The sequence below is a fragment of the Rattus rattus genome, chromosome 6 (assembly GCF_011064425.1).
Source record: "Rattus rattus isolate New Zealand chromosome 6, Rrattus_CSIRO_v1, whole genome shotgun sequence".
NCBI classification, from domain to species: Eukaryota; Metazoa; Chordata; class Mammalia; order Rodentia; family Muridae; genus Rattus; species Rattus rattus.
In genome coordinates this window covers 58505842-58529457 of record NC_046159.1, presented here as the reverse complement: position 1 = coordinate 58529457, position 23616 = coordinate 58505842, and the positions used below count along the sequence as shown (strand labels likewise).

The 23616-nt window shown below is 50.4% G+C and overlaps 1 protein-coding gene across 1 annotated transcript; it reads right to left on the bottom strand.

Annotated features, from left to right (window-relative positions):
• Positions 1–750: 750 nt before the first annotated feature.
• Positions 751–23607, bottom strand: Rab43 (RAB43, member RAS oncogene family). Its single transcript, XM_032906150.1, has 3 exons — positions 23149–23607; positions 6433–6616; positions 751–4665 (listed from the first exon to the last, which is right to left on the bottom strand). Exons 1-3 carry the CDS (start codon positions 23344–23346, stop codon positions 4415–4417), a joined length of 633 nt encoding a protein of 210 aa, XP_032762041.1. The 5' UTR covers positions 23347–23607; the 3' UTR covers positions 751–4414.
• Positions 23608–23616: the final 9 nt, after the last annotated feature.

The following is a 23616-nucleotide window of genomic DNA, read 5'->3' as shown; positions in this document are numbered from 1 at the left end:
AGGGCCATGTTCTGCCTCGTGGGGTTTCCGTAGGGCTCCTGGGGAAACCACTGGACCAATCAGATCCTATACTTGTGGAAACTGGAGCCTTGCGAAAAGTACTAACTATCAGGTAGACTGTCCCACAGCTGGGTTTGGAAGGACAAGTGGGTCCTCTCAGCCTCTTGGTCCTTGGAGGACAGACTAACAGCCAGACATGTGAAAACTCCATCAGTGAAGAATCCCCGTAGTGACTACAAATGACCCCAGGTCATCTGGGCGGATACCAGCTATGGGCGTGTGGTCAGGCAGCTGATTCGGATACTCCTCACCTGGGCATCTGCCACGTCAGGGGCCAGCAAGCAATCTGGGCCCACTGAGAACCACAGCGCTGCTTCTTCCTGTCTTCCTCCAGCAAGAATGGAAACCCTGAGGCCTTCCATGTCCGGTGAAAGGCAGGGTAACTCCTCCCTCGTGGACTGGCCCCCACCCTCCAGGAACCCTCCCTGACATGACCCCATCTGTGGGGTCCAGGACAGAGTCACTGTTGCCCTTGGCAGAGATGTGGCCCTATCTCCGACTGCTTCTCCTTCAGAGGGCCCAGAACCAGAGGAAAGGTTAGTCAGGATCCTTTCTCCAGACCAGGCTGGGCAGTGAGATGCACCCACCACCCATCCTGAAACCCAGTCTAGAGACTCCACAAGGCATTGCAGGTAAGACCACTACACAGGCTCTATGCCCGGAGGTAATAGGACCAAGCTTGAGCACAGAGTCAGTACAGAAATGTTTAATGGTTGAATTGTACACTGGCTCTGACATATCCAGAAAGGCAACTTTTCATGTTCCAAAAATAGATTTTATAGAAAGACTTACATATTCATAAATAGGTAATGTGAAAATTTCCCCAATGTGCATGGCATCCTTGGGCTGGCAATTCTGCCCCTGCCCAGGCCCTGCAGGGGTGAGTTTGGCTAGAGGCCCACTGCTGGCAGTATCCTGGGGTAGGATAATCTATTCAGTGTGAACCAGGGGCTTCCAGTAGATCCCCTCCAGCTGGGGTCTGTGTCCTTGGGAACAGACTTCCACCCAAAGAGACATGAAGCCCCTCCTCTAGTACCTTTAGTGGGCAAGACCTCTACAACCGCTGTGCCCCCTGGCCCTACCAGCTCTTCTGTGGGAACTTCCTCACCAACAGCATCAACCTCCACCGCGCCTGCTGTTCAGTAACTGTTCAAAGGGAAGAGATTAAACTCCTGTTGCCGTTGCCCCAGAGGCCCTGGGCTGCTGCTGGCAGCCAGCCAAGCCTGCCCAGGGGATGGGAAGCAGCTGGCTTTGTTTCTTGCTTATTTTCTGGTCCTCAAGCCCTGGGCACCTTCTGACAAAGGCCCAAAGGTCTCTCTGAGCACTTTGGTGGGGCAGGTGCCTCAGCAGAGGGCCAGAGGCTTGGCACTACCGTAAGAAGGGACGGCTGCAGCTTCTCCATAGAAACCAGCTTCAGTCCAGAACTCAGGGCCCTCCCAGGCCACAGAATCAGGGGTCAAGGGAGGAACTGATCCTTGCCAGGATACTGGGCGTAAGGCCTGTAGCTGGGGAGGGGCTATACAGCCCCTCAAAGATGGTGCTTTGGGTCACGTGTGGGATTCTGTGCTGTAAGAAGGCAGGTTGGCTGAGAGATCTGGGAGAGGGGGGTCACGTTAGCCCCAGACGTGACAGTGAGCAGAGAGGTGGGCAGGTTGTGGAGGCCATGGTCATCCAGTGGCTGAGGGCCCTGGGCCTGGCCTTCCAGACCTGCACCTGGCAGTGGAACTGGAACCCGGAATGTGAGACAACAGGGTGGTTACAGGGCAGGGGTGGGGGAGTGCAGGGCTCAAGGAGACTGCTGTTTGGGCTAAACTCTTAGAGCAGGCCGCTCCTACGTAAGGGTACAGGGCAGGGCCTCCTCCACACTCTGCACCCAGCGACTGTAAAAGGGAAGTAAGGTTCACTTCCTGTGAATGGAGAAAGAATCTTCCTGGTCTCCAGGTGAGCCAAGGGGCCACGGGCGAAGAAGCCTCCCTGGCCAAGCAGGGCTTGCTGAATTTCGTTCCATTCCAGGGTAGGCCTACAGCCTCCTCCTCAACTTCCCTAGTGCCCCCACTTCATACAGTCCTCGTGGTGTGGTGACCCCCAACCATAAGATGATTTTCGTACCTACTTAACTGTAATTTGCTAGTTATGAATCATAATGTAAGTTTGTGTTTTCTGATAGGTGACCCCTGTGATAAGGTCATCTGAACCCCCTAAAGAGGTCATGACTCATGAGTTAAGACACATCGCCTTATGGGCTTCATGGCCTCCAGGCCTTGGAGGCTGGGAAGTAGGCTCATGGCCCAGGGGGGTGGGGGTGGGGCAAGTGAGCCCCATCACTATCGGTTGCCGTCTTGTGAATTCTGGGTAGAGCTCTGTTTAGAGCAAAAGGCCTCTGGCCTCCCTCCTCTAGCCCTAAGTACAGAAGAACCCTAGTGTCCTGCTAGGCTCAGCACTGGTAAAGAGCAAGGCTTGCTGGGTAGTAGTGGGTAGCTATGGCAGGGTCCGTCTATACTCAGACAGACAGACACATCCTAAAAATGGGACTTCCATTTGAACACCAGACATGGACCAAATGCCTGGCAAACTCCTCACCACCCAGCAAAAGAGCAGGGCTGTAAGAAGCCAGGGCTGCCTTCCTTATCGGCTCTGGAAACATCAACCCCACAGGTTCTACTCACAGAACACAGATGCCACACGGCTCCGAAGACCATGTGCAGTGCAAAGAGCCCTCTCAGTGTAGGGCATTCTCCACCCATGGGTGGGCCAGGCTCTGCAGTGCAGGGGTCAGGGAAGGAACCAGCTCTCCCCAGGAGGAGTTTACGCCAATGAAACCAGCAAGTAGGACCCTCTCAACTGCATCAAGCCCAGGAAAGGCACTCAGTCAGCTGTTTTCTGATAGGTGACCTCTGTGAAAAGGTTATTGCCTCCCATCAAAAGGATCATGACTTATGGGCTTCATGGCCTCCAGCCCTTGAAGCCATGCAGCCCCAACCTAGTACAGCCACAGTGAGCCCCACCTGAGCACTCAGAGCAGGCCCTGGCTCACGCAGGCCACCTTCTATGCTATCAGAGCCAGGCTCATCCACAGGCTGCCTCCTACCTCAAAAGGGCCCAGGAGTATTGCCCGTCTATCTAGTTACCCCAGCTCCATCTCCCTGGGTTGCAATGTAGCTGTTGCAAAGCCCTGCTCCTAGCCCTGTAGCCAGATCTCTCTAAGGAAGGTGCTGACAGGCCAGAATACTTGAGGTGGGAGGCAAGGGTAGGATGCCAGTGGGAAGGGAGACGCAGGGAACAACTCCTCCTGAGCCCAGCAGGAAGCACCCGATAAGGCAGGCAGAGAACCAGTGAGGTCCAAGATGGCCGGGTCTCAGGCCAGTGGGCACTCATCTTTTTTGCTTTGAAACTGTAACCCAGACCAGGACCACAGGGAACTAAAAGCTCTGGACAGTGGCAGAGACAGCTTCTCCACATGGGGCAAGGCTGGTGCCCACAGGGCCCTCAACCTCAGGGACACAGCAGAGGCTGCTGTTGTGTGGTTTTGGTGCTGAGGACTGAACTCCGGGCCTGGCACGTGCTCTACCCACGAGCTGCCCCTTGCGAGCCGCTCCTTTTCCTTAAATCTTCACTTTCCTATCTCACCCCTCAACCACACTGAAAGATTAGCTGCTTTTGCAACCTGAATGGCAACATTTTGGGCCTTAAGCCCACGGACAGTTCCCAGTTGGCCCTTGGCCATGACCCTACAATTGGGTCGGTGAAAATGAGATGCTACACAGGAAAGCAGAAACCTCTGAGAGGTCTTGGTAAGGCAACGAGTCAGGCCCAGGGAGCCAAGAGCTCCAAGCTGGCAGTGAGGACAGAGGCGCCTCAGGCTTCCCCGGGACAAGGCTCGGCACCAGTCTGTTGGTCTAATTGATGTGCTTTTTATGCTTTGGTAAGAGGCAGGAGGATGACCTGGAAGAAAGAACCTGGGGTACCAGCCACATCCCTGGAGAGCAGCAACCTGCGGCAGGCCTGCAGCAGTCAAGGCAGGAGAAGGTCAAAACCAGCACGTGGGGGCTGGGCCCCGCAGCCAGCCCATTTCCCACCACAGTCTGCTGGAAGGCTCAGGCTAGCCCTGGAATGTGACAAACACGGAGGCAGCAGATGCTGGCTGGTGGGATGGTCCACATTCGGCCCTGGGCCAATAGCCTTCTGCACAGGATACCCTCCCTGCATTTCCCTTCCTACCCAGCATCCAGGCTAGGGGTGCAGAATCCCTCTAGAGAAGCCAGTGCCCTGGAGGGCTGACTCTGAAGGGTGGGGCTTGACAGGCTGCAGACAAAGGAGGAGGGGAGGTCTTAGCCGGCCTGCCCTGCCCCCCCAGTCAGCACCCACAGCCCCAGCTCTCCGCAATGTCCTTGCTGTCCAGCTGAATGTGGTCAGTGTTCTTCTCACTGAACATGGGGCCTCCGTGCCTCATGATGAGTTCAGTGGCCACTCTGGTGAAGGCCTCCTCCACATTGCTGGAGTCCTTGGCAGAGGTCTCGATGGCACAGAGGATGTCATAGTGCTCAGCCAGGCTCTGCGCCTCCGCCAGCGGGACCTCCCGGAGATCAGCAAGGTCTGACTTGTTCCCTGTGGAGAAAGGCCAAGTAAAGCATGGTCGGACCCGCAGGAACCAGACCTATACAGTCCTATCCAGCAAAGCCACACAAAAAGTCCCCAGGAATGCCCCCTCCACCAGCTCCAGGGTAACACTGCTAGGTGTGGAGACTGACTTACAATAGTCCTTTTTAGTTTAACCTTTTGAAGAATGTTATGCATGGACGTTTTGCCTGAGTGTATGTCTATGAACCACATGTGTGTCTGGCAGCCACAAAGACCAGAAGAAATATCATATCCCCGTAAGTGGAGTTATAAATGGTTTGCGCCAAAATGTAGGTGCTGTCGGGGGAACTCAGGACATAAGGGAGTGAGTGCTCAAAACCACTGAGCCATCTCTCCAGCTACTACTTTAAGCTTTTTTAAATTTATTTTTTGACACAGGTATAGCTGTGGCTGATTAGAACACCCTCTGTAGACCCTGTCTGGCCTTGAACTCAGAGAGATCTGCTTGCTTCTGCCGCCTGAATGCTAGGATTAAAGGACAGCACCACCACACCCAGCACACTGTAACCAGTCTTAACAAGAGTTCTCAGCCAGGCTGGGGTGGCAAGCGCCTTTAATCCCAGCACTCAAGGAGGATTAAAGAGGCAGGTGGGTCTCTGAGTTTGAGGCCAACCTGGTCAACTGAGCAAGTTCCAGGACATCCAAGGTTACACAGAGAAGCCTTGTCTTGAAAACACCTAAAATAAATAAATAGATTAATTAATTAAGAGTTCTCATAGGTTGCCTAGGTTAGATTTGAAATTGTTGACTAGAACAACCCTCCTTCCTCTCAGCCTCTTGAGAGCTAAGACAAGTGTAACCACCAAGTCAGGCTGCCTTCATTTTTAAACTCTTACTTTCGACTGGCAAGATGGCTCAGTGGGTTGTGGTGCTGGCTGTTAGGCTAAGTAACCCGATCCAATCCCCAGTACCTACACGGTGGAAAACAGACTGTAAGTTGTCCTTTGGCCTCGCACATGTGCTTTGGCATGTGTATGCCCACATACATACACCAGATAGATGACAGGCAGACAGACAGACAGATAGACAGACAGACGTGAGTAGGCAGGCAGGCAGACTGAGATTTTTTTTTAAATGTTTAAAACTCTTATTCTAGGCCAACAAAATGGCTCAGCAGGTACAGGCACTGTTGCCAAGTCAAGTGATCTGGTTTCAGTTCCCAGGACCCACTTAGCCAAAAGGGGAGAACTGACTCCAGCAAGTCATCCTCTGATTCTACACGAGCACTGCAGTACAGCCTGCATGCTCAGGCTACACTCTAAATGCAATTGTAAAATCCAGATAAACAAGTAAAGCTCCTACTCTATGGCATCCTGATTTCTTTTTATTGCTTTTTCCCCTCTGCACTGCTGGGGATAGAACCTGTAGCCTCTCATGCACTAGCGAAGTGACCTCAACCTCTGAGCAGCCAACCAGCCACCTGGCTTCCTCTGAGCACTGAGAAGCTGCGTTTGCGCTGTCTGCAGACACACCACGCCTTACAGCTAGACGATCTGGAGCAGGGACAGCAGAGCCAACCCCAGCACCCTTCACGCCTTCCGATCTCAACCCTGAGTCTAACTTTGAAACTGACAAGGGGATGAGGGCTTGAAAGCTCCTGGTTCAACTTGCAGCTCCTTTCCTATTCGAGCTTAGCCCCTCTCTAGGCAGGCTTACCCTGTACTGGAAAAGAAAAAAGGGAAAGGCAGAGATAGGGCTTGCCCCAGACCCTTCCAGCCACCATCCCTAGCTCACCGATCAGCAACTGCACGATGTTGGAGCCCGCGTACTTCCTCACATCCTCGATCCAGTGAGGCACCGACAAGAAGGTGCTCCTCTTGCTGATGTCGTACGCGAGGATGGCCCCATTGGCACTTCGGTAGTAGCTCTGGGTGATGGTCCGGAACCGCTCCTGGCCGGCTGTGTCCCAAATCTGGAGCTGAAGGGGTTGACCCAACGACATGTGTCAAAGGGACAGGAAGGGCAGCCCCACAGACCCATGCCCAGAACATGTGTTCACAAGCCTAAAGATGGCTCACGGCGCAGTCCTGCCAGCCTTAGACAGTGACCCAGACTAGGGAGATGGCGCAGAGGGCTCAGAGCCATTGCTGTGCAATCCCACAGAGCAGAGCTCAGCCCCAGCTCTCACGTACAAACCAGACCTCCCACACACAGCCAGAACCTCAGCTCTAAGTGAGCCCAGAGTCACTAAAGCTTGCTGGCTTCTAGCCTCGTCTAGAAAACGTAAGCTCCGGGTTCAGGGAAAAGACCCATTCCACAAAAGGAGTCGATGGGAAGTGATGGGAGGACACCCAACTCTCTCTTCTGCCTCTGGATGTGCAGACAAATTAAAAAAAAATAAAGGGAAAGAAAGCAACTCAGAGATCAATATGAAGAAGGAGAGCGAATGGGTCGGGGACAAGGAGCCTGCCTTGAAACTCTCGGGTCCCTCAAGGCCAGGCAATCCTGACCTGCGTCTTCCATGGACTCTCCCTTAACCCTGATTACAGCTGCAGATGTTGACCGCCAGAGGCTGGAGGTGAGGAACTGGTTCCAAGGCTGCACTGAGGCTATGCATCTGGGTCTTTTCTCCTGCAAGCTCACTGGGTCCTGGTCGTACAGCAGGGCCTGATTATTCTACCGTCGGTGGTGAGGAAGCTGACTGGGCAGTGGGTGCCTGCTGATCCACCCTGACCAAAGCACAGGGTGAAGGGCCTTTCTCCACCATTTACTTCTTCACTTAACAAATGCCAGAGCCCTACAGTAGGCACCTTGCTGGACGGGCAATGGAGAGGGTGTGTGCATGTGATGATCCCTGCCAGGGATAGCTAAAGAACAAATGACCAAGGAGACCGACAAATCCCAAGCTGAAGAAACACAACAAATTATAGTGGATCATAGTCAAACGATGGGGGTGGGGGAGACCACAGAAAACAGAAAACAAAATAATAAAATATATGCTTCTTCCTGAGTTCCTGGGTCACAGCAGCAAGGCTTTTGTCCTAGATGGTCACTTCCTTTTTCATTGTAATAAACGCTCAGTCAACACCTCCACGGAATAGCCCCATCTACTCCCTCACCCCAGTTTCTTTTTCTTTCCTTTTGGACAGGATTGGGAACTCAGGATCATGCACACGCAGGCAAGTACTCTATCACTGAGTTGTAGTTCCAACTCAGACCCAAGTAAATACCCTTCGCTGTACTTTACAGTCTGACGTAGACACACAAACTCACAGACACACACATGGACACGCACAGACACACACACACTGACAGACACACAAACATACAGACACACAGAGACACACACATGGACACAGACACATCACACACTGATGGACACACACACACACAGAGAGACACACACACACGGACACATCACACACAGACACATGCACACACACACATACACACACACATACACAGACACAGACACACACACACACACACAGACACACACACACACAGACACACACATACACCACAGACACAAACACACACACACACACACGGACACACATACAGACAGACACACAGACATAGACACACACACACATACAGACACACAGACATACAGACACACACACAGACACACATTCTCTCTCTCTCTCTCTCTCTCTCTCTCTCTCTCTCTCTCTCTCTCTCACTGCCCCACCCTTCACATGAGTCCTCTAAGGACAGGCCTATGTCTATCTGGTTTTCTATTCTCAGCCCCTAGCACAGTGCCTAGCATGAGAAGGGGTCCAATGCCAATAAAAATGGGAGGATGGATACTGTGTCTGTCCCAGGAGCCTGACCTGTGATCAGGCTCAAAGCCACAGTTTCTGACAGCTAACTGCTGATCAATTTGAGTGTTATGAAAGCTGAGAACCCTTTTCACTGCCAAGATCAGCCTCAAACTGCCAAGAATACCTATCAAACTGACACCACCCCAGTCCCTATCGCCACATGGAGGCCGGCGGGGCTTGGTTCTGCACCCTCTCACCTGCCACACCTGCTTCTCAATCCTTCCCAGCCGAGCCTTCTCAGCCTGCATTTAACCTTTAGGAGAAATTCTCCAGGCTGCTGATATCTAGAGTTGTACCCATGAGCAACTGTAGGGCAGAGCACTTCTGAGTCCCAGTAAGGACAAAAATGGACTCCCAGAACACAAATGCTCATTTTTTTCCTTTTTTTTTTTTTTTTTTCCGGAGCGGGGGACCGAACCCAGGGCCTTGCGCTTCCTGGGCAAGCGCTCTACCACTGAGCTAAATCCCCAACCCCACAAATGCTCATTTTTAAAAAAGAAAAAAACTTGCCTCTCCACTGCCACTAAGTACGGTTGGTTGGGCGAGTGAGGCTCAATCCCTTCGTTGGCCCTGTAATGGAAAGACTGGGAATCATCCTCCTCCATGGGGGTGGGGCTCCTAATCACTTTCAAGTTCCACCCTTAATGACTCTCAGCCAATGCTGGCCCACAAGTCTCCATGAGCCCCAGATGAAGCAATGGTATCTGTATCGTTTGGTTCTACCTTAGTATTACTCTTCTACCCACCCCTTACCACCCTGGGGTAGGTCTCCCTGACACTCATGCTCCAGCCCTAAGCAGAAGGAACTCCTCTTCCCTTCATGTTCCTGTCTCCCTAACAACTCATGCCATAGAAAGCATTATCTATTTACCAAGTATCCATCAGGATGACTTTAGGAGCTAAGCCAGGAATATCAGCCACAGCAACGGGCGCGCACACACACACACACACACACACACACACACACACACACACACACACACACACACACACACACGCACACGCACGCACACAGGGGCTGCGAGTTGCTTTCCAGGGATTCATGGCTCAGTCCCACTGAGTAAGTCACATGGCTGCAGTAAATCAAGCCTGTTTATTAGGTTAAAAACACTGCTGGAAGTTCAGTTCCAAGACCTGTGTCCTGTCCCGCCCACCCGATGGAAAGGGAGCCTGCCCTGAGCAAGCAGACTGTGGAAAGTTCCAGCCTTCTTCTCCTTAGAAGAGAACCTTGGAAAAGTCAGTTCTCAGGGCAAAAATTGAGATGGTCAGGCTGACCCAAATACAAGTTCCTGAGCTATTTTTTATGATGTCTTGGGACGTGAGTCAAACCAGGAGGTAGCGTCTGAGGGCTCCTCCTCCAGCCGGCCTCCTCTGCTGTGCTCTGTCCTCCAGGGAAGAGCTTGGGTGCAGCAGAACCCAGTGTGTTATACTAGCTGTCAAAAGGCAAGAGCACTTTTGACAAAGGGAAGTGCAGTAGGTGGGCAGGTTCAACCTGCTGTCTGGCCTCCTGCTTTGGAAAAAGAAGTGAGTAGGTGATGAACGCTCCCCTGGGGCTGGCACTGCAGCCTCACAGCTCAAGCTAGTGACCTGTTGCTCCAACTTCAGTCGCCAAAGGCTTGTGTCTCCAGGTCCTGAGGCTGGAGGCTCACTGCTCTGGGTTTTAGTTGGCAGCCACTGTAACCCTCGTCTCCCACAGCTTGCTTTGCACTCCTTAATGAACCTCAGTATTGGGAGCCTTAGCTCCTGCAGTGGTTGGTGTCACAGCTCTCAGGCTTAATGTGTCTAGAACCCCTGGCAGCTCAGGCTGGAGAGATGGCTCAGGGGTTATGAGCACTGACTGCTCTTCCAGAGGTCCTGAGCTCAAATCCCAGCAACCACATGGTGGCTCACAACCATCTGTGATGGGATCTGCTGCCCTCTTCTGATGTGTCTGAAGATAGCTACAGCGTACTCACATATAATAAATAAATAAATCTTTTTAAAAAGAAAGACCTGGCAGCTCCTTGAAACTCTTCAAGCAGCTGAAGCTAGCAGTTTCTCGTCCCTGCTTCTTCAAAGCTTTCTATCTCTCTTCTCCTTTGACTCTCGGAAGGTTTTGTCTGCCGTCTCTATTCCCATGTTTCCAACCAAAAGAAGGCAAAAGAAGGCAAGAAAAGCACCTTCAGGAGAAGCCTTGCATTTGACCTAATGCTGCAACCCCAGGTTCAGTACAAGAGAGTGTCCTGCAGCTGAGTGTAAAGTGAACTGAACTGACTTCCTACATAGCCAGAAAGGTGCTGTGCCCAGAATATCTGCACCATCACAGTGTGGTCCTTCAAACAAGCCAAGGGCCATGCGTGCCTCAATCACAGGTCTTCTGCTGAGCCACCAGTGGAGGGTTCCCCACTTCTGTCCTGTGGGGAAATGGCTGCTAGAGTTCACCAAGCTTGTGATGGCAAAAGTCTAGTGCAAGCTGTTCGAACAGTCAAGATGGGGGTGATGACTTTGGAGCTGGAGGTCTGCTTGGGCAGCCAGCAGCCATGGCTGCTGTATGGCTTCTTCAAGAAATCCATGAGTCCAATCAGAGCCAGCTACTTGCTGATAATCCTCTTCTCAAAGGCAGACAGGGTACCAGGGAAAGTTTAAAAGCTATCAACTCATGTTGGCCCCCACGGTGGTTTGAATAGGTTTGGCCTCCATACGCTCATGTGTTTGAATGCCTGGCCCATAGGGAGTGGCCTTGTTGGAGTGTGTGTGTGGTCACTGTAGGGCTGGGATCTAAGGTCTCCTATGCTCAAGCTACGCCCAGTGTAACACACAGTCTCCTTCTACTGCCTGTGGATCAAGATATAGAACTCTCAGCCCCTCCAGCACCATGTGGCCTGCACGCTGCCATGCTTCCCACTATGACAATAACGGACTTAACCTCTGAACTGTAAGCCAGCCCCAATTCAGTGTTGTCTTTTGTAAGAGCTGCTGTGCTCATGTCTCTTCACAGCAATAGAAATCCTAAGACAGCCCCCAAATCTTAACTTATTTAAAGGAAAAATACACATTATAAAAGGGTGCTTATAATAAGGATCTATCATTATCATTGATGGTTGGTCGGCCGTATTTAACAGCACTTAACTCTAACCTGTGCTCAGAGGCAAGTCTTGATCTGACAAAGAACAAACGAGAAGAAGAAAAGTCAGAAGAACACATTGTCCTGAGGACACTGGCAAGACAAACAAAGAGAGGTTGAAGGAGTCAATGTCAGAGGGATATGGACAGCCTCTGCATACAGAATTCCTCCCAATCCCTCAACATGGTTTGGTCAAGGCATTAGAAGTACTTGAGTCCCTTGCAGTAATGTGGCTCTCCATGGGAGTTTGTGGCAACGCAAAGAAGCATGTGACCATGTGACTAGGGGCAGCTATGTCAGCCTTCTGCAGGTTTCCTCAGCACACTAGACAGTGTTACCTCATCTCACAGCCATACTGAAAGGTCAGGTCCATGCCTCATATCCAGACAAGCAGAACTCAGCAGAGTGCCTAGAGCTGTCTCCCCAGGATCAATCTTTTCTTTTTTTTTTTTTTTTTTTTTTTTTTTTTTTTTTTTTGAGACAAGATCTCATATATCCAAGCTGGCCTCAAACCCTCTATGTAGCCAAAAGTGACCCTGAACTTCTGATCCCTTCTGTCCCCATCTTCTCTGAGTCTCAGGATTACGGGCATGTGCCATCAATCCTAGTTTTATTTGGTGCAGGGGACAGAACCATGGCAGCATGTCCAGCTACAAGATTACTCCTGCCATCTTCAGTGTCACAGGAGAGGTTGTGGCAATGGTATCCTGAGCCTGCAGCCCATGCCCCTCACTACGTGCAAGTCTCCCACAGCACATAGACGGTTTTTTCAGTAAATCTCCTCAGTGAGTTACATCTCCCACAAGAATCAAACCCTTGCCTGAATGTCCATGACGTGATTGCCTTTGGCAAACAGGTCCTGCCTCAGTTGCCCCCTTCTTCCCTTCCTGGAAGCTCAGACCACCCACCTACTACTAGCCACGGGGCCACAGCACCAGAGCCTGAAACACAGGATCTCTCCCGGGCATCTGGCCCAGTTCAGATGGGCACCTCGGGGCCAGAACAACACCCAGTAGAAGGGGCTGTCAGTTTCTCGTGTGACCATGCCTGTCAGAAGAGCCTTTTGTAACAAGAGTGGCATTCTTAAAGTAGAGGCCTTGAGTTCTGCCCTCATTGGCCCTCCGAGTCTCCACAGTTAAGTCTCTAAACTCGAGCTCTCTCTATTACCAATAAGGCGGTTTGTTTTAAAATAGGGGCTGGGGAATTAAGCTAAGACTTTGTGCACGCTAAACAAGCTCTTCTACCCCTAGATGTGTCCTGTCTCCCAGGCCGACTTATTTTCCCAGACATCCTCAGTCTAATGTACATATCACAGGCTCAACTCACGCCCCCCTCCACGCCCTCCCTGGGCCCTGCCGCCTTGGTAATAAGAAAGTGACACGAGCTTGGGATCTCCGCTCGGCCTTGGGTCCTCTGTCCTCCCCCATATCAAAGCAGTGCACGGCAGTCTCCCAAGCCTCCCAGAGAAAGCTGATCACTTTGTTTCCTGCTGCCCTCAGAACACAGTGGACACAATGCCAGCAGGGTCCAGCTGGCCTGGGAGCAGTCCATGGCCTCATCCCCATTCTCAAGTGTACCCACACCTTTAGCGTGTTTCTATGGTCTGGCATACATACATCCATGACATCTGAAACCCCTTTTGTCTCCCATGTAGGAATGAACACACCGCCATTTTCTAACGCCTCCCTCAACCCTCCTGTCTCCATAACCCTGGACACGGTGGACTGCTGCTTCCTCTGGGCTTGCCCAAGCATGCAACATACATCCCTGTGTGTCTGCAGCAGCTACAGCACCACAGGGCTCTGCACTGTAGTAGCTATCGTCGCTATCAACACTCTGCCCTGCTGTGGCCCTGTTTGCACCAGGTGTGTCCACTGCCTGGCTCAGAGTCTCAGCCACCACGGTGACAGCATTAATAAGTACTGGGTGCTGTCTGAGATGAGGCCTGAAGAAAATGGACCACCTCTGCTGTACCTTTGGCAGCCAAGTCCTGCCTCAGTTGCTCACAATGGGTTGACTGCTCCCAACACCCCTCTTCCCTTCCTGGAAACCTGGACCACCCACCTACAACCAGTCATGGGGTCATAGCACCAAGAGGAGAGCGTAGAGCACAGGATCGCTCCCAGGTGCCTGGCCCAGTTCAGATAGGCACCATGAGGACCACCATTCCCAATAGGTAGAGCTGCCCTCTTCAGGACCTGGACCACTGTCTGAGAGGAGGCAGGCAGGTACTTATAGAACCATGGACAAACCATGAGCCAGTCATGGGAGGATTATTGTCCTGATTCAGAGCTGAAGCCCAAGCCTCTAGTCAACAAGGAATCCACAGAACACCAGCTAGGTCAAACATAGCTTCCCCATAGCTCTTACTTCAACCACCTACTGCTCCATCAAGAGCCTGAAACCTTGGAAAGATTTCTTTCCCTTCAGAATGGAACCCTGGGCCTTGAACAGGCCAAGCACGGACTAAAAAGTAGGCCATCCCAAAAGCCAAGAAGCAGTCAGAACTACAGAGTTAGGAGTTTACCCTGGCGCTTCAGAAATAGAATTATTTTTGTATGATTTTTTTCTAGGTATTTCACAGAAACTTTTGTGTACTTCCTACAACTTTTTCTACATATTTCACTTAAATACAAATATAGCAGATATTAACAAGTCATAGTTACCAAACTGATGCTTATTCTGACAATCCTAATTTTTTTTCCTTTTTGGTCATTAGTATACCTAAGTGGGGGGAATCAGTTTTTCATTGAAACTATACAAAGAGTATTTTTAACTTTATAAAATATTGTGCTAGGAATTCGGGTCGGACGTAGACAACTTGTGCAGCAGGCACAGGGCTCTACGCTCAATCACTGCAAAGTTAAGCTTTCAAAAGGTAATGTAGGAGCTGGCCGAAGAGCTTACGTTAGGCCTTGTGTTTGTCCCCAGCACCAAAACTCACCCAGTTTCTACACTCCTCAGCCACAACAACGGCAACAAAGCAGTTAACTGGTGTGCAAAGACAAGAATTCTTTCAGGGGTCACACCACATCCTCATAGACAGCAAACTGCCCACAGGGACTGACCTCCCTTTGCTGTTACAGTCTGACCAGCCCGTGGCACTAATGGTAGGCGGTAGAACTTTAGAGAGTAGAACCTAGGGAAGGAAGTTGGATCACTGGGAACGTGATACACACACACACACACACACACACACACACACACACACACACACACACACACACACACACACACACACACACACACACACACACACTGACGTTTTGCCTGCATGTCTATATGAGGATGTCAGATTCCATGGAATAGGACTTACAGTTGTGAGCTGCCATGTGAGTGCTGGGAACTGAACCTAAGTCCTCTGGAAGAGCAGCCAGTGCTCTTAATGGCTGAGCCATCTCTCCAGCCCTGAGGGCGTGAACTTAAGCTCTTTCTCTTTCTCTTTCTCAAGTCTTCCTTAGTTACATGCTCCCATGATGCACTTGAGTTACCAGCCCAAAGCAGCCAAGGAAAACACATAAGAGTCTCTGAAAATGTCACCTAAAGTAAGCCATCCTTCCTCTGACTGACTCATTGATTTTTAGGTTTTCTGTTACAGTGATAAAAAGCTAACCCATGCCTGTGGGCTGGAGGCCAAACTGGTCTCTCAAGTCAAGATTTGCTTAGTCCCCTTAAAGAGTTGCTACTTCAAAAATTAAAACAGGCCAGAGTGGCCCAGGGTTAAGAACACTGGCTGTTCTTTCAGAGAACCGGGTTCAATTCCCAGCAGCCACATGGCTGCTCCTAACTGTCTATAATTCCAGTTCCAGGAATACCATACCTGCTTCTGGCTTCTGCAGACACCAGACACATACATGCACATGGTACATACACAGGCAGGTCAACATTTATACATAAAACAAAATAAATAAATGTTTCAAATGTAAAAAGAGCCAAGTACAGTGGAACATGCCTTTAATTCCAGCACTCAGGAGGCAGAGGTAGATGGATCTCTGTGAGTTCAAGGCCAGCCTGGTCTACACAGCAAATTCTAAGGCAGCCATAATTACATAATAGAGAAACTCTATCTCAAAAAATAAATAAAAATAAAGGAAAAAGGATGAGACACATTTAGTAAATGCCTGTCACGGCCCACCACATGTCAGAATTGTCTTCGGGGTCTGGGGCTGCCCTCGAACCTAAAGTGAACCACCTGGCTGTCCCAGTGCTGGGAATGGAACACAGGACAGGCGTACTGAGCAAGTAAACACTGTAGCAATGAGCGAGAACCCCTAGAGCTGGCTTTATTTGTTGGGTGGGTTGTTTAGTTTCTTGTTTTACTTTTATTACATTTTATTTATTTACTTTTTATAGATTAATTTATTTATTATACATAAGCACACTGTTGCTGTCTTCAGTCACACCAGAAAAGGGCATCAGATCCCATTATAGATGGTTGTGAGCCACCATGTGGTTGCTGGGAACTCAGGAACTATGGAAGAGCAGTCAGTGCTCTTAACCACTAAGCCATCTCTCCAGCCCCATTTTATTTATTTTTGTGTACAGGAAAGGCCAAGAGATAACTTTTGGGAGTGAAATCTTTCCTCCCATCATAAGATCAAACTTAGGTCATTAGGCATGGTGGCAAACACCTCTAACCACTGAGCCATCTCACAGACTCCTGCTGGCTGCTTTTTGAGACAGGCTTTGAACTTACAACCCTCTTGCCTGAGGCTTATGCGTAGCTGATATTACAGGCTTGTGCAATCAGACCTGATAAGCATCCGTTCTTAAGCTTTTACATGTGTTCATGATCAGTGATGCCATCCCAAATATGGAATGTTAAACTAGCTGCCTTTAATCCCAGCTACCTAAGGGCTGAAGCAGAACAATCCCTTGAGCCCAGGAGTACCAGGCCAAGCCAGTTACCATAGATCCTGTCTCAAAATAAAGCTGGATGTGGTGGTACAAGCCTTTAATCCTAGCATTCTTTAGGCAGAAGCAGGCTGACCTCTAGTCTACATAGAATACACACACACACACACACACACACACACACACACACACACACACACACACGGGGGGACAGAAAGACAGACAGCAAAAGCATATACAAGTGTGACTAGCAACATGACTGAATTTTTGACATCACAGAGGAGAACTTAAGTGTTTTCATGGGTGCTGCTCCTTGAACTGATAGTTCTGAATGTTCAATCGGCCACGACGCTACATCCAGAGTCTTTTTGGAAACCCTGTTCTTTCTCTTTCGGCAGGTCTTAGGGGTAGATCTGATGACTGCAGGCAGTGCCCGCCTGGGCCTCTAGGGCCTGCCTTTGTGTCAGTAGTTAATTCTGGTCCAAAATGAAGCCTGATGCCAACACGGTGGCTCACATCAGCACAGGAAGGCTGAGACAAGAGGATACACAACACTGAGGTCAGCTACGTAACAAAAACTAAATTAAAAGAAAAGAAAATAGGGGGCCAAAAATATAGCTCAGTGGTAAAGCACACTGCCTGGCATGTGCAGGATCCTGGGCTCAATCTCCAGTACTGTAAATGGAAGGACCAAGTGTCCAACACCACACTGAGGACTGGCTCCCCCTTTCCCATCCAGGAAGGGAAGGTCTCAAAACAAGGTGACACAATGCAGGGTAGAAGAGACCAGGGGCAGGCAAGCTCACAATCCCAGGTTGTAAAGCAGGAGGGCTGTCCCAAATGCAAAGCTACCCTGGGCCGTACAGCAAGTACAGGTCAGTCAGGGTTACATAAGGAGACCCGGCCTCTTCTGATGACAACAAAGACAATATTACATGGGATTTAAGAAGCTATTAACGACAAAAGGTCCTTCCTCATGAACTCACAGCAGGCTACAGGTTCCTTATCTAGAAGGATTTGGTTGGTCTCTATTGCAACGTGAATAAAGCATTTTGTATTCAAACATCAGTCTCCAAGACAAGTTTTCTCTTATTCACAGTGGCCATTTTCAACACTGCCCAATTCGACCGAACGAACATTTGTTTATAATAAGTACCTGGTATGACAATGCTGAAACAATACTGCTCATCAAAATGTACAATGCAAATGATCTATGACAACCAGATTTATTTTTTTAATTTTTATATACCACTGATTTGGGAGAGGGGAGCACAGGTGTGCCACACAGCCAGTATGGAGGTCAGAGGACAACTTTCAGGAGTTGACTCTCCTACTGTGTGGGTCCCAGGGACTGAACTCGGGTTGTCAGCCTGACACTTTTACCCACTGAGCTACCTCACCAGCCCCCAACCAGATTCTATACTGATCCCCGCCTCCCTCACTGGCTGCTCTGTGTGCTTGCTGCTGGGGGTGGAAGGTCTAACAGTTCAAGGACAGAAAGCTCCTGATTAGGAGCTGAAAGGCTAGGTTCCCGTTCTAGACTTCCACATCCAGGCGACCTCTCCTCCCTTGTACAATGGAGACACTCCACCCCCACCCCCAGGGGTGGCGGCAACGTTCAGATGGAACACTTCGTGAGGAGGGTAAGGTGCACACACACAAGCACTGCTCCTCCTGCTGCTGACCTTTAAACACCAAGTGCCCAAAGAAACCTTGAAGGAGCCATATGAGGTAGCTAGCACCCAATATACCAGCACCGGAGAGGAGGAGGCAACTTCAAGGTCATTCTGGGCTACAGAGTAAGACTTTAATCAAAAAAAAAGGGGAGGGGGACAGAGGGGGGCAGGCCAATAACAAATAAGCTGAGCGGCCACCCTTCCTGACTCCCTGAGACACTTCCTCTCTTAGCATCACTTCCCACTCTGCTGACAATCCACTAGGGCAAAGTCTGTAAGAGCTAACTAGGGGCTTAGCTTGTTTCTGCCCACCCACCTCTGTCGCTTGAGCTCTCTCTCTCTCTCTCTCTCTCTCTCTCTCTCTCTCTCTCTCTCTCTCTCTCTCCCCCACCCCCTTTCTCCACATGAGCACTGCCTGAGGACAGTAAGAATCCTCAGGAGACAAGGTTTAGTTTAGTTTACAGTGAGGATGGTGGCCATTGGTATCAAGAACAGATTTCTTCATAAAATCACCGTGACCTAGAACGTCTCTTATCTAACAGTCCTTTTGCTATTTCTGAGCAGAACCGAAAAGTCAAATTGATTTTATCTGAATAGGAAATGCACAGACACAAAACTAGATCCTAGACTGGAAAAACTGGGAAGGCAAAAAAGAAAAAAAAGAAAGAAAAGAAATTCTGGGTTGGGAGTGCAGCTCAGTAGGAGAGCACTTGTGCATGGGTCCCTGGATTCCATCACCAACACTGATACACACGATACACACAGACACAGACAGACACACACAGACAGACAGACAGACAGACACACACACACACACACACACACACACACACTCGCGCACACACACACTCGCGCATGTTTCTTTCTAAACCTTCCCTATCCCTGCTTGGGAAGTGACAGGAGGAGCTAGGAAAACAAAGAGCACTTAAGAGGCCCAAAACAGCCTGAATCAAGGACAATGAGCTAGAAGGTCCTAAGGCACCCATTCCATGAGGAGGGGTGCCGGTGTCTCCACCAAGTGGCCAGGAGGCCTGATGGAGCCATGTAAAGGGACGAACTCCTGAGCAGGTTCCCTGTACTCACGCAGCCAAGTTTACATAACAGGCTGTGTCCACGGGAAGGAAGTGAGAAGCAGTAGGCATGCACTCAGGGCTTAAAGCTGAGCTTTCCTAGGGCCGGTGCAGCGGGCAGTGCGGTGAGAAGCAAGCTGACCAGCCCTGCTCATCCAGAGAGAAAATGGCGACAGAAGCAACAAAAAAGCAAATCTTTTTACTTGTTTGCATCATAAAATTTGGCTTTATTTACAATATACTTGGGGGATAAAAAGGAGATGGGTAGTACTAATTGTTTTTTGCTTATTTGGTTTAGGGTAGCTTGAGGGGGACAAAGGAGTAGGAGAAACTTCCCAGTGTGTCTCTTTAAGTCTTTGAGGTTTTGTACTTTAAACCATATGATTAGATCATCTATTTTAAAAAAAAGCTAGGAAGGGGCGACAAATGGCTCAGTGAATAAAGGAGCTTGCTGCCAAGCCTGGTAACCTGGGTTCCCTCCGAAGGACCCACATTGTGGAAGGAGAAGGGACTCGCACAGGTTAGCCTATGACCACCACAAATCTGCTGTTGCACAAGTGTATGCACATGTGTGCACATACACACAACAACAACAATAATAATAATAAATTTTAAAATATAACTGAAAAAAAGCCAGGAGAATTTTAAGTGTTTTCAAACATGTCCAGTTTTTCAACACCCTTCACAAGTAGGTGAGTGGTCACCAGTCCCATTTCAGAGATGAAGAGGCCTGAGGCTACCAGAAAGAACTCCCGCCGTAAAGACAGAAAGAAGACCCACACCTTCAGACTCTCCAATAAATGGCATTCAGATTCATGTGCTGCATCCAGCCCTCAGGCCTAAAGCAAACCCTGGAGACTCCTCAAATGACCGTTAAAAAGGCTATGCACAACAGCTTGTGAGACCTGAGTGGGCTATTTTTGTGTCTATATATGATGTGCGTCACACGTGCATGCATGCACCATGGTACACGCATGCCATGGCACAGGTGTGGTGGTCAGGAGTCAGCTTTCAGGAGTCTTTTCTCACCTGAGACCCTGGGTTCGGGCAGCCAGGGATTTTTAGTAGCTGAGTCATCTGACCAGCCCAAACGGGGCTATCTCAGTGCTCCTACTAGCTGATAAACACCCCGAAATATTCTGGTGCCAGCTCTTATCGAAAATATTTATATGTATACCAGTATAAAAACTGGTTGTAGTGATAGCTGTCTGAAGCTCCAGCATTTGGGAAGTAGAGGCCAGAAAAAGGACCACAAGTTCAAGGGTATCCTTAGCTACATAGTGAGTTTGAGGCCAGCCTAGACTACATTAAGCTCTGTTTTTAAAACAAACAAAACAGAGGGGAAGAGAAGAAAGACAAAGAAAAGCGGCCCCAGAGCTCACTCTGCTCAGTGAGTGAAGTACTTCATCCGGGTCATCAGCCTCCGGAACTTTGGCGCGGCCTTTCCAGGCTCAGAGGGAATCAGAAAGTAAGCACTCTACCCAGAAGCCAGCCAATTCCAGAGTTCAAATCCTGATTTTGTCCCCGACTTGTAGGAGACCTCGGGTAAACCTGTTACTTCACTTTCCTTGGCTTCCGCTCCCTCTGTAAATATTAACCAGTAAGCAAGCATATAAAGAACATATGTGTCTGACGCTGCCCAAAGGGATCTGGGTCTTTAAGGGGCTTATCTTCAACAGGAAGAGACAAACAATCCAGGTGAGTGCTATAAGCACATAGACGATAGGGAAAAGACACCCGCGAGGGCAGGGGAGGACTCTGGGAAAGCAGTATTCACGCTAGGACCTGAACAATAAAATATCAGTCACACAGGGATCTAGGGGACACAGTATGACAAGGGGAAACAGATGCAAAGGTCATCCAATCCAGGGATATTTAAAGAAGCAGGCTATAGAGGTTAGAAAATAGGGTTGCAGAGACAGAAGACCCATCTCTTCAAGTAGAATGAACCACAGTGGTTGTAACGGGAAGTAACTATAGAAAAAAAAAGAACTTGATTGAATGTGTTATTTTCAACTTTCCACTATAGCAGAACTCTCCAAACAAACAAGTAAGACTGAAACACAGAAGTGGATAAGATGGTTTTGCTCTGACTGGTGGGGAAGCAGAACCTCTGTCTTCTTGGCCTTCCCAACTCACTCCTGGGAACCTCCAACCTCAGCAGAGCTACAGCAGCAGCTGGCCTGTCTCTAGGGTTCCTCAAACTCTTACAAAGCCCAGATGAGGTGGGAGACAGGCTTACTGGCAGAGCTTATGCAAAGAGTCCCAAGTTCAACCCACAGCACCACAAAAAGAATAATTATCAGTAACAATGGGCTCCAGTCTGTAGAACACACCATTAGACAGCTGACTCACAATAGCTTATAGAAAGGACAAGCAACACAGCTCTGAGGTATTACCACACTGACACCGCTCTGCTACTCCCAGGCCCTCGAGGCTGCCTCCTAAGAGGAAAAGCTGGAGTGACCGTAAGGAAAAGAAATAACAAACTGCCTGGTAGTATATTGCATAACCTGAGCTCAAGTGCACAGTCCATCCAGGCTTGCACTGGGTAACAGGTTATCTCCACAGGTAAACAGGAATACTGCCCCCTCCCTGACCAGTCAGCACAGGCCAACAGCTCCCAAAGGGGACCCGTCCTCCATATGCTTCTGTTTTCACACTGCACGTTGAAATGTTCGCTCCTGGCATTATCAGAAAGCACCAACTTGACCATGGACATACTCCACCCATGACAGCCCTTCTCTAGCCACCTGCTCCAAAGGGACGGTCCAGAACAACTCAACCTGCCTGCCTGCCTGCACTTGGCCCTTTTCCACCTCATGGAAACCAAAATATACTGAAACCCAAAAGACCGTTTAAAGCCTTGCAAGCAAATCTCTAGAGGCACAGTGGTCATAAAAATGACTGTTGACTTGCCTTTTTTTTTTTTTTTCTACACGATGGGACAGGAGAGAGAGGCAACACCCAGAAATTATCCCAACTTTATAGAAACAAAGAGCTAAGTATCCCAGCCAAGGACAACAGAGAACAGGCCTACTGCCACCCAAATGAGCAGAGAGCCACAACAGCAACAGGGTGAAGAGGCTCCCATCCCCAGGCTTCACTTCCTGAAAACACAGGACAGCCCCCACCCAGTTCTCTTTAAAGTTGTCTTGAAGATCCTTGTGAACCTGAAACCATAAAGAGCGGCAAAGGATTTCTGTAGGGTGCAAATCAGGAAAGTTACTGAGGGCCTCTGTGCTCAAGAACAATGCTGTGTCCTGTCCAGGATGCTACCGTTTTAGGGAGGACAGACACCTAGGTTAAGAAACTTGATTTCATTCATCACAAATATTATTTATCAAATCATTGCCAGGACACTGTGGCAACCACATCCTGCTGTTTCTGCTGGGGTCATTGCCAAAGTTTGGTTCTCTCCCCCACCTTCCGGTATCTGTGATGAAGTTTTCGGTTTCTATCAACCCTTAGTCGGGGAGGCCCCCCACCCCCACCCTGTGCTGGCTGGCCCTGCTGGAGTCAAGTTCCACCACCAGGTCCATAAAAGAGACTGCGGGGAGGCGTGGTCAGGGAGGAAATTCTGACAAAAACTTTTGGACCTCCGGTCCTAGCAGCCACTACTTCCTGGTCCCTCCCGGTCACGGGGATGTCGTTATTTGGCTGAGTGCTCCCCAGAGGGCCGCGCAGGGAAGGGTCTGTCCCGGCATGCGTGGCGCTCACAGAACGGCCCGCAGGTTGCCTTCCACCGCAAGTTGTTTCGGAGTCCCCACGCTGTGAGCGCGGGGGGCGGGAGTGAGGTGCGGGCTTCCTCCTCCACGCACTGGCCCACTGTCACCATTCCCAGAGCCCACGGCGGTGCTTTCAGACCTGAACCCAGCGCGGACATCAAGGCCCAAACCCGTTCCGAAAGAAGGGGAAGCTGAAGGATTGGCCACGAACCGCCCGCCCGGAGCAAAGCAGCGGGCCGCGCCGCCTCCCACCTTGACCCGCTTGCCCTGGATCTCCAGCGTCTTCATGGTGAAGTCGACACCGATGGTGCTGCCCTGACGCGCGGAGAAGGCGCCGGTCTTGAAGCGCTGCACCACGCACGTCTTGCCCACGCTCGCGTCGCCCACTAACACCAGCTTGAACAGGAAATCGTAGTGTTCGTCCTGGTCTCCCGGGCCAGGGCCCGCCATAGCTCCACGGGAGTCCTGGGACCCAAGGGCCCGGCTTGGGCTTACGACAGCCGCCGGCCGAGGTCCGTGTGTTCTAGCCGGCTCCGCGCCGGGCTACGTGGAGCGGCCGCAGCACCTGAACGAGCTGCGCGGCGGACCGATCGACGGCCCCGCCCCGCTCCGGAGCCCCGCGGACTCGGCTCCGCCTGGGAGCGCACGGCCCGGCCCTCCGCAGAGCTTTCTGCCAGCCGTCGGTGCCGCGCCGGCCCAGGGCTACATCAGGCCCGCTCT

What these genes read in the sequence shown, in the direction of transcription:
- Rab43 (XM_032906150.1), bottom strand. Translation starts at nt 23,346, where the DNA reads ATGGCGGGCCCTGGCCCGGGAGACCAGGACGAACACTACGATTTCCTG. An exon ending in TCCAGGGCAAGCGGGTCAAG is followed by an intron (nt 6,617 to 23,148) that starts GTGGGAGGCGGC and finishes CAACCCCTTCAG; the next exon opens with CTCCAGATTTGGGACACAGC. An exon ending in CATCGTGCAGTTGCTGATCG is followed by an intron (nt 4,666 to 6,432) that starts GTGAGCTAGGGA and finishes CTTTCTCCACAG; the next exon opens with GGAACAAGTCAGACCTTGCT.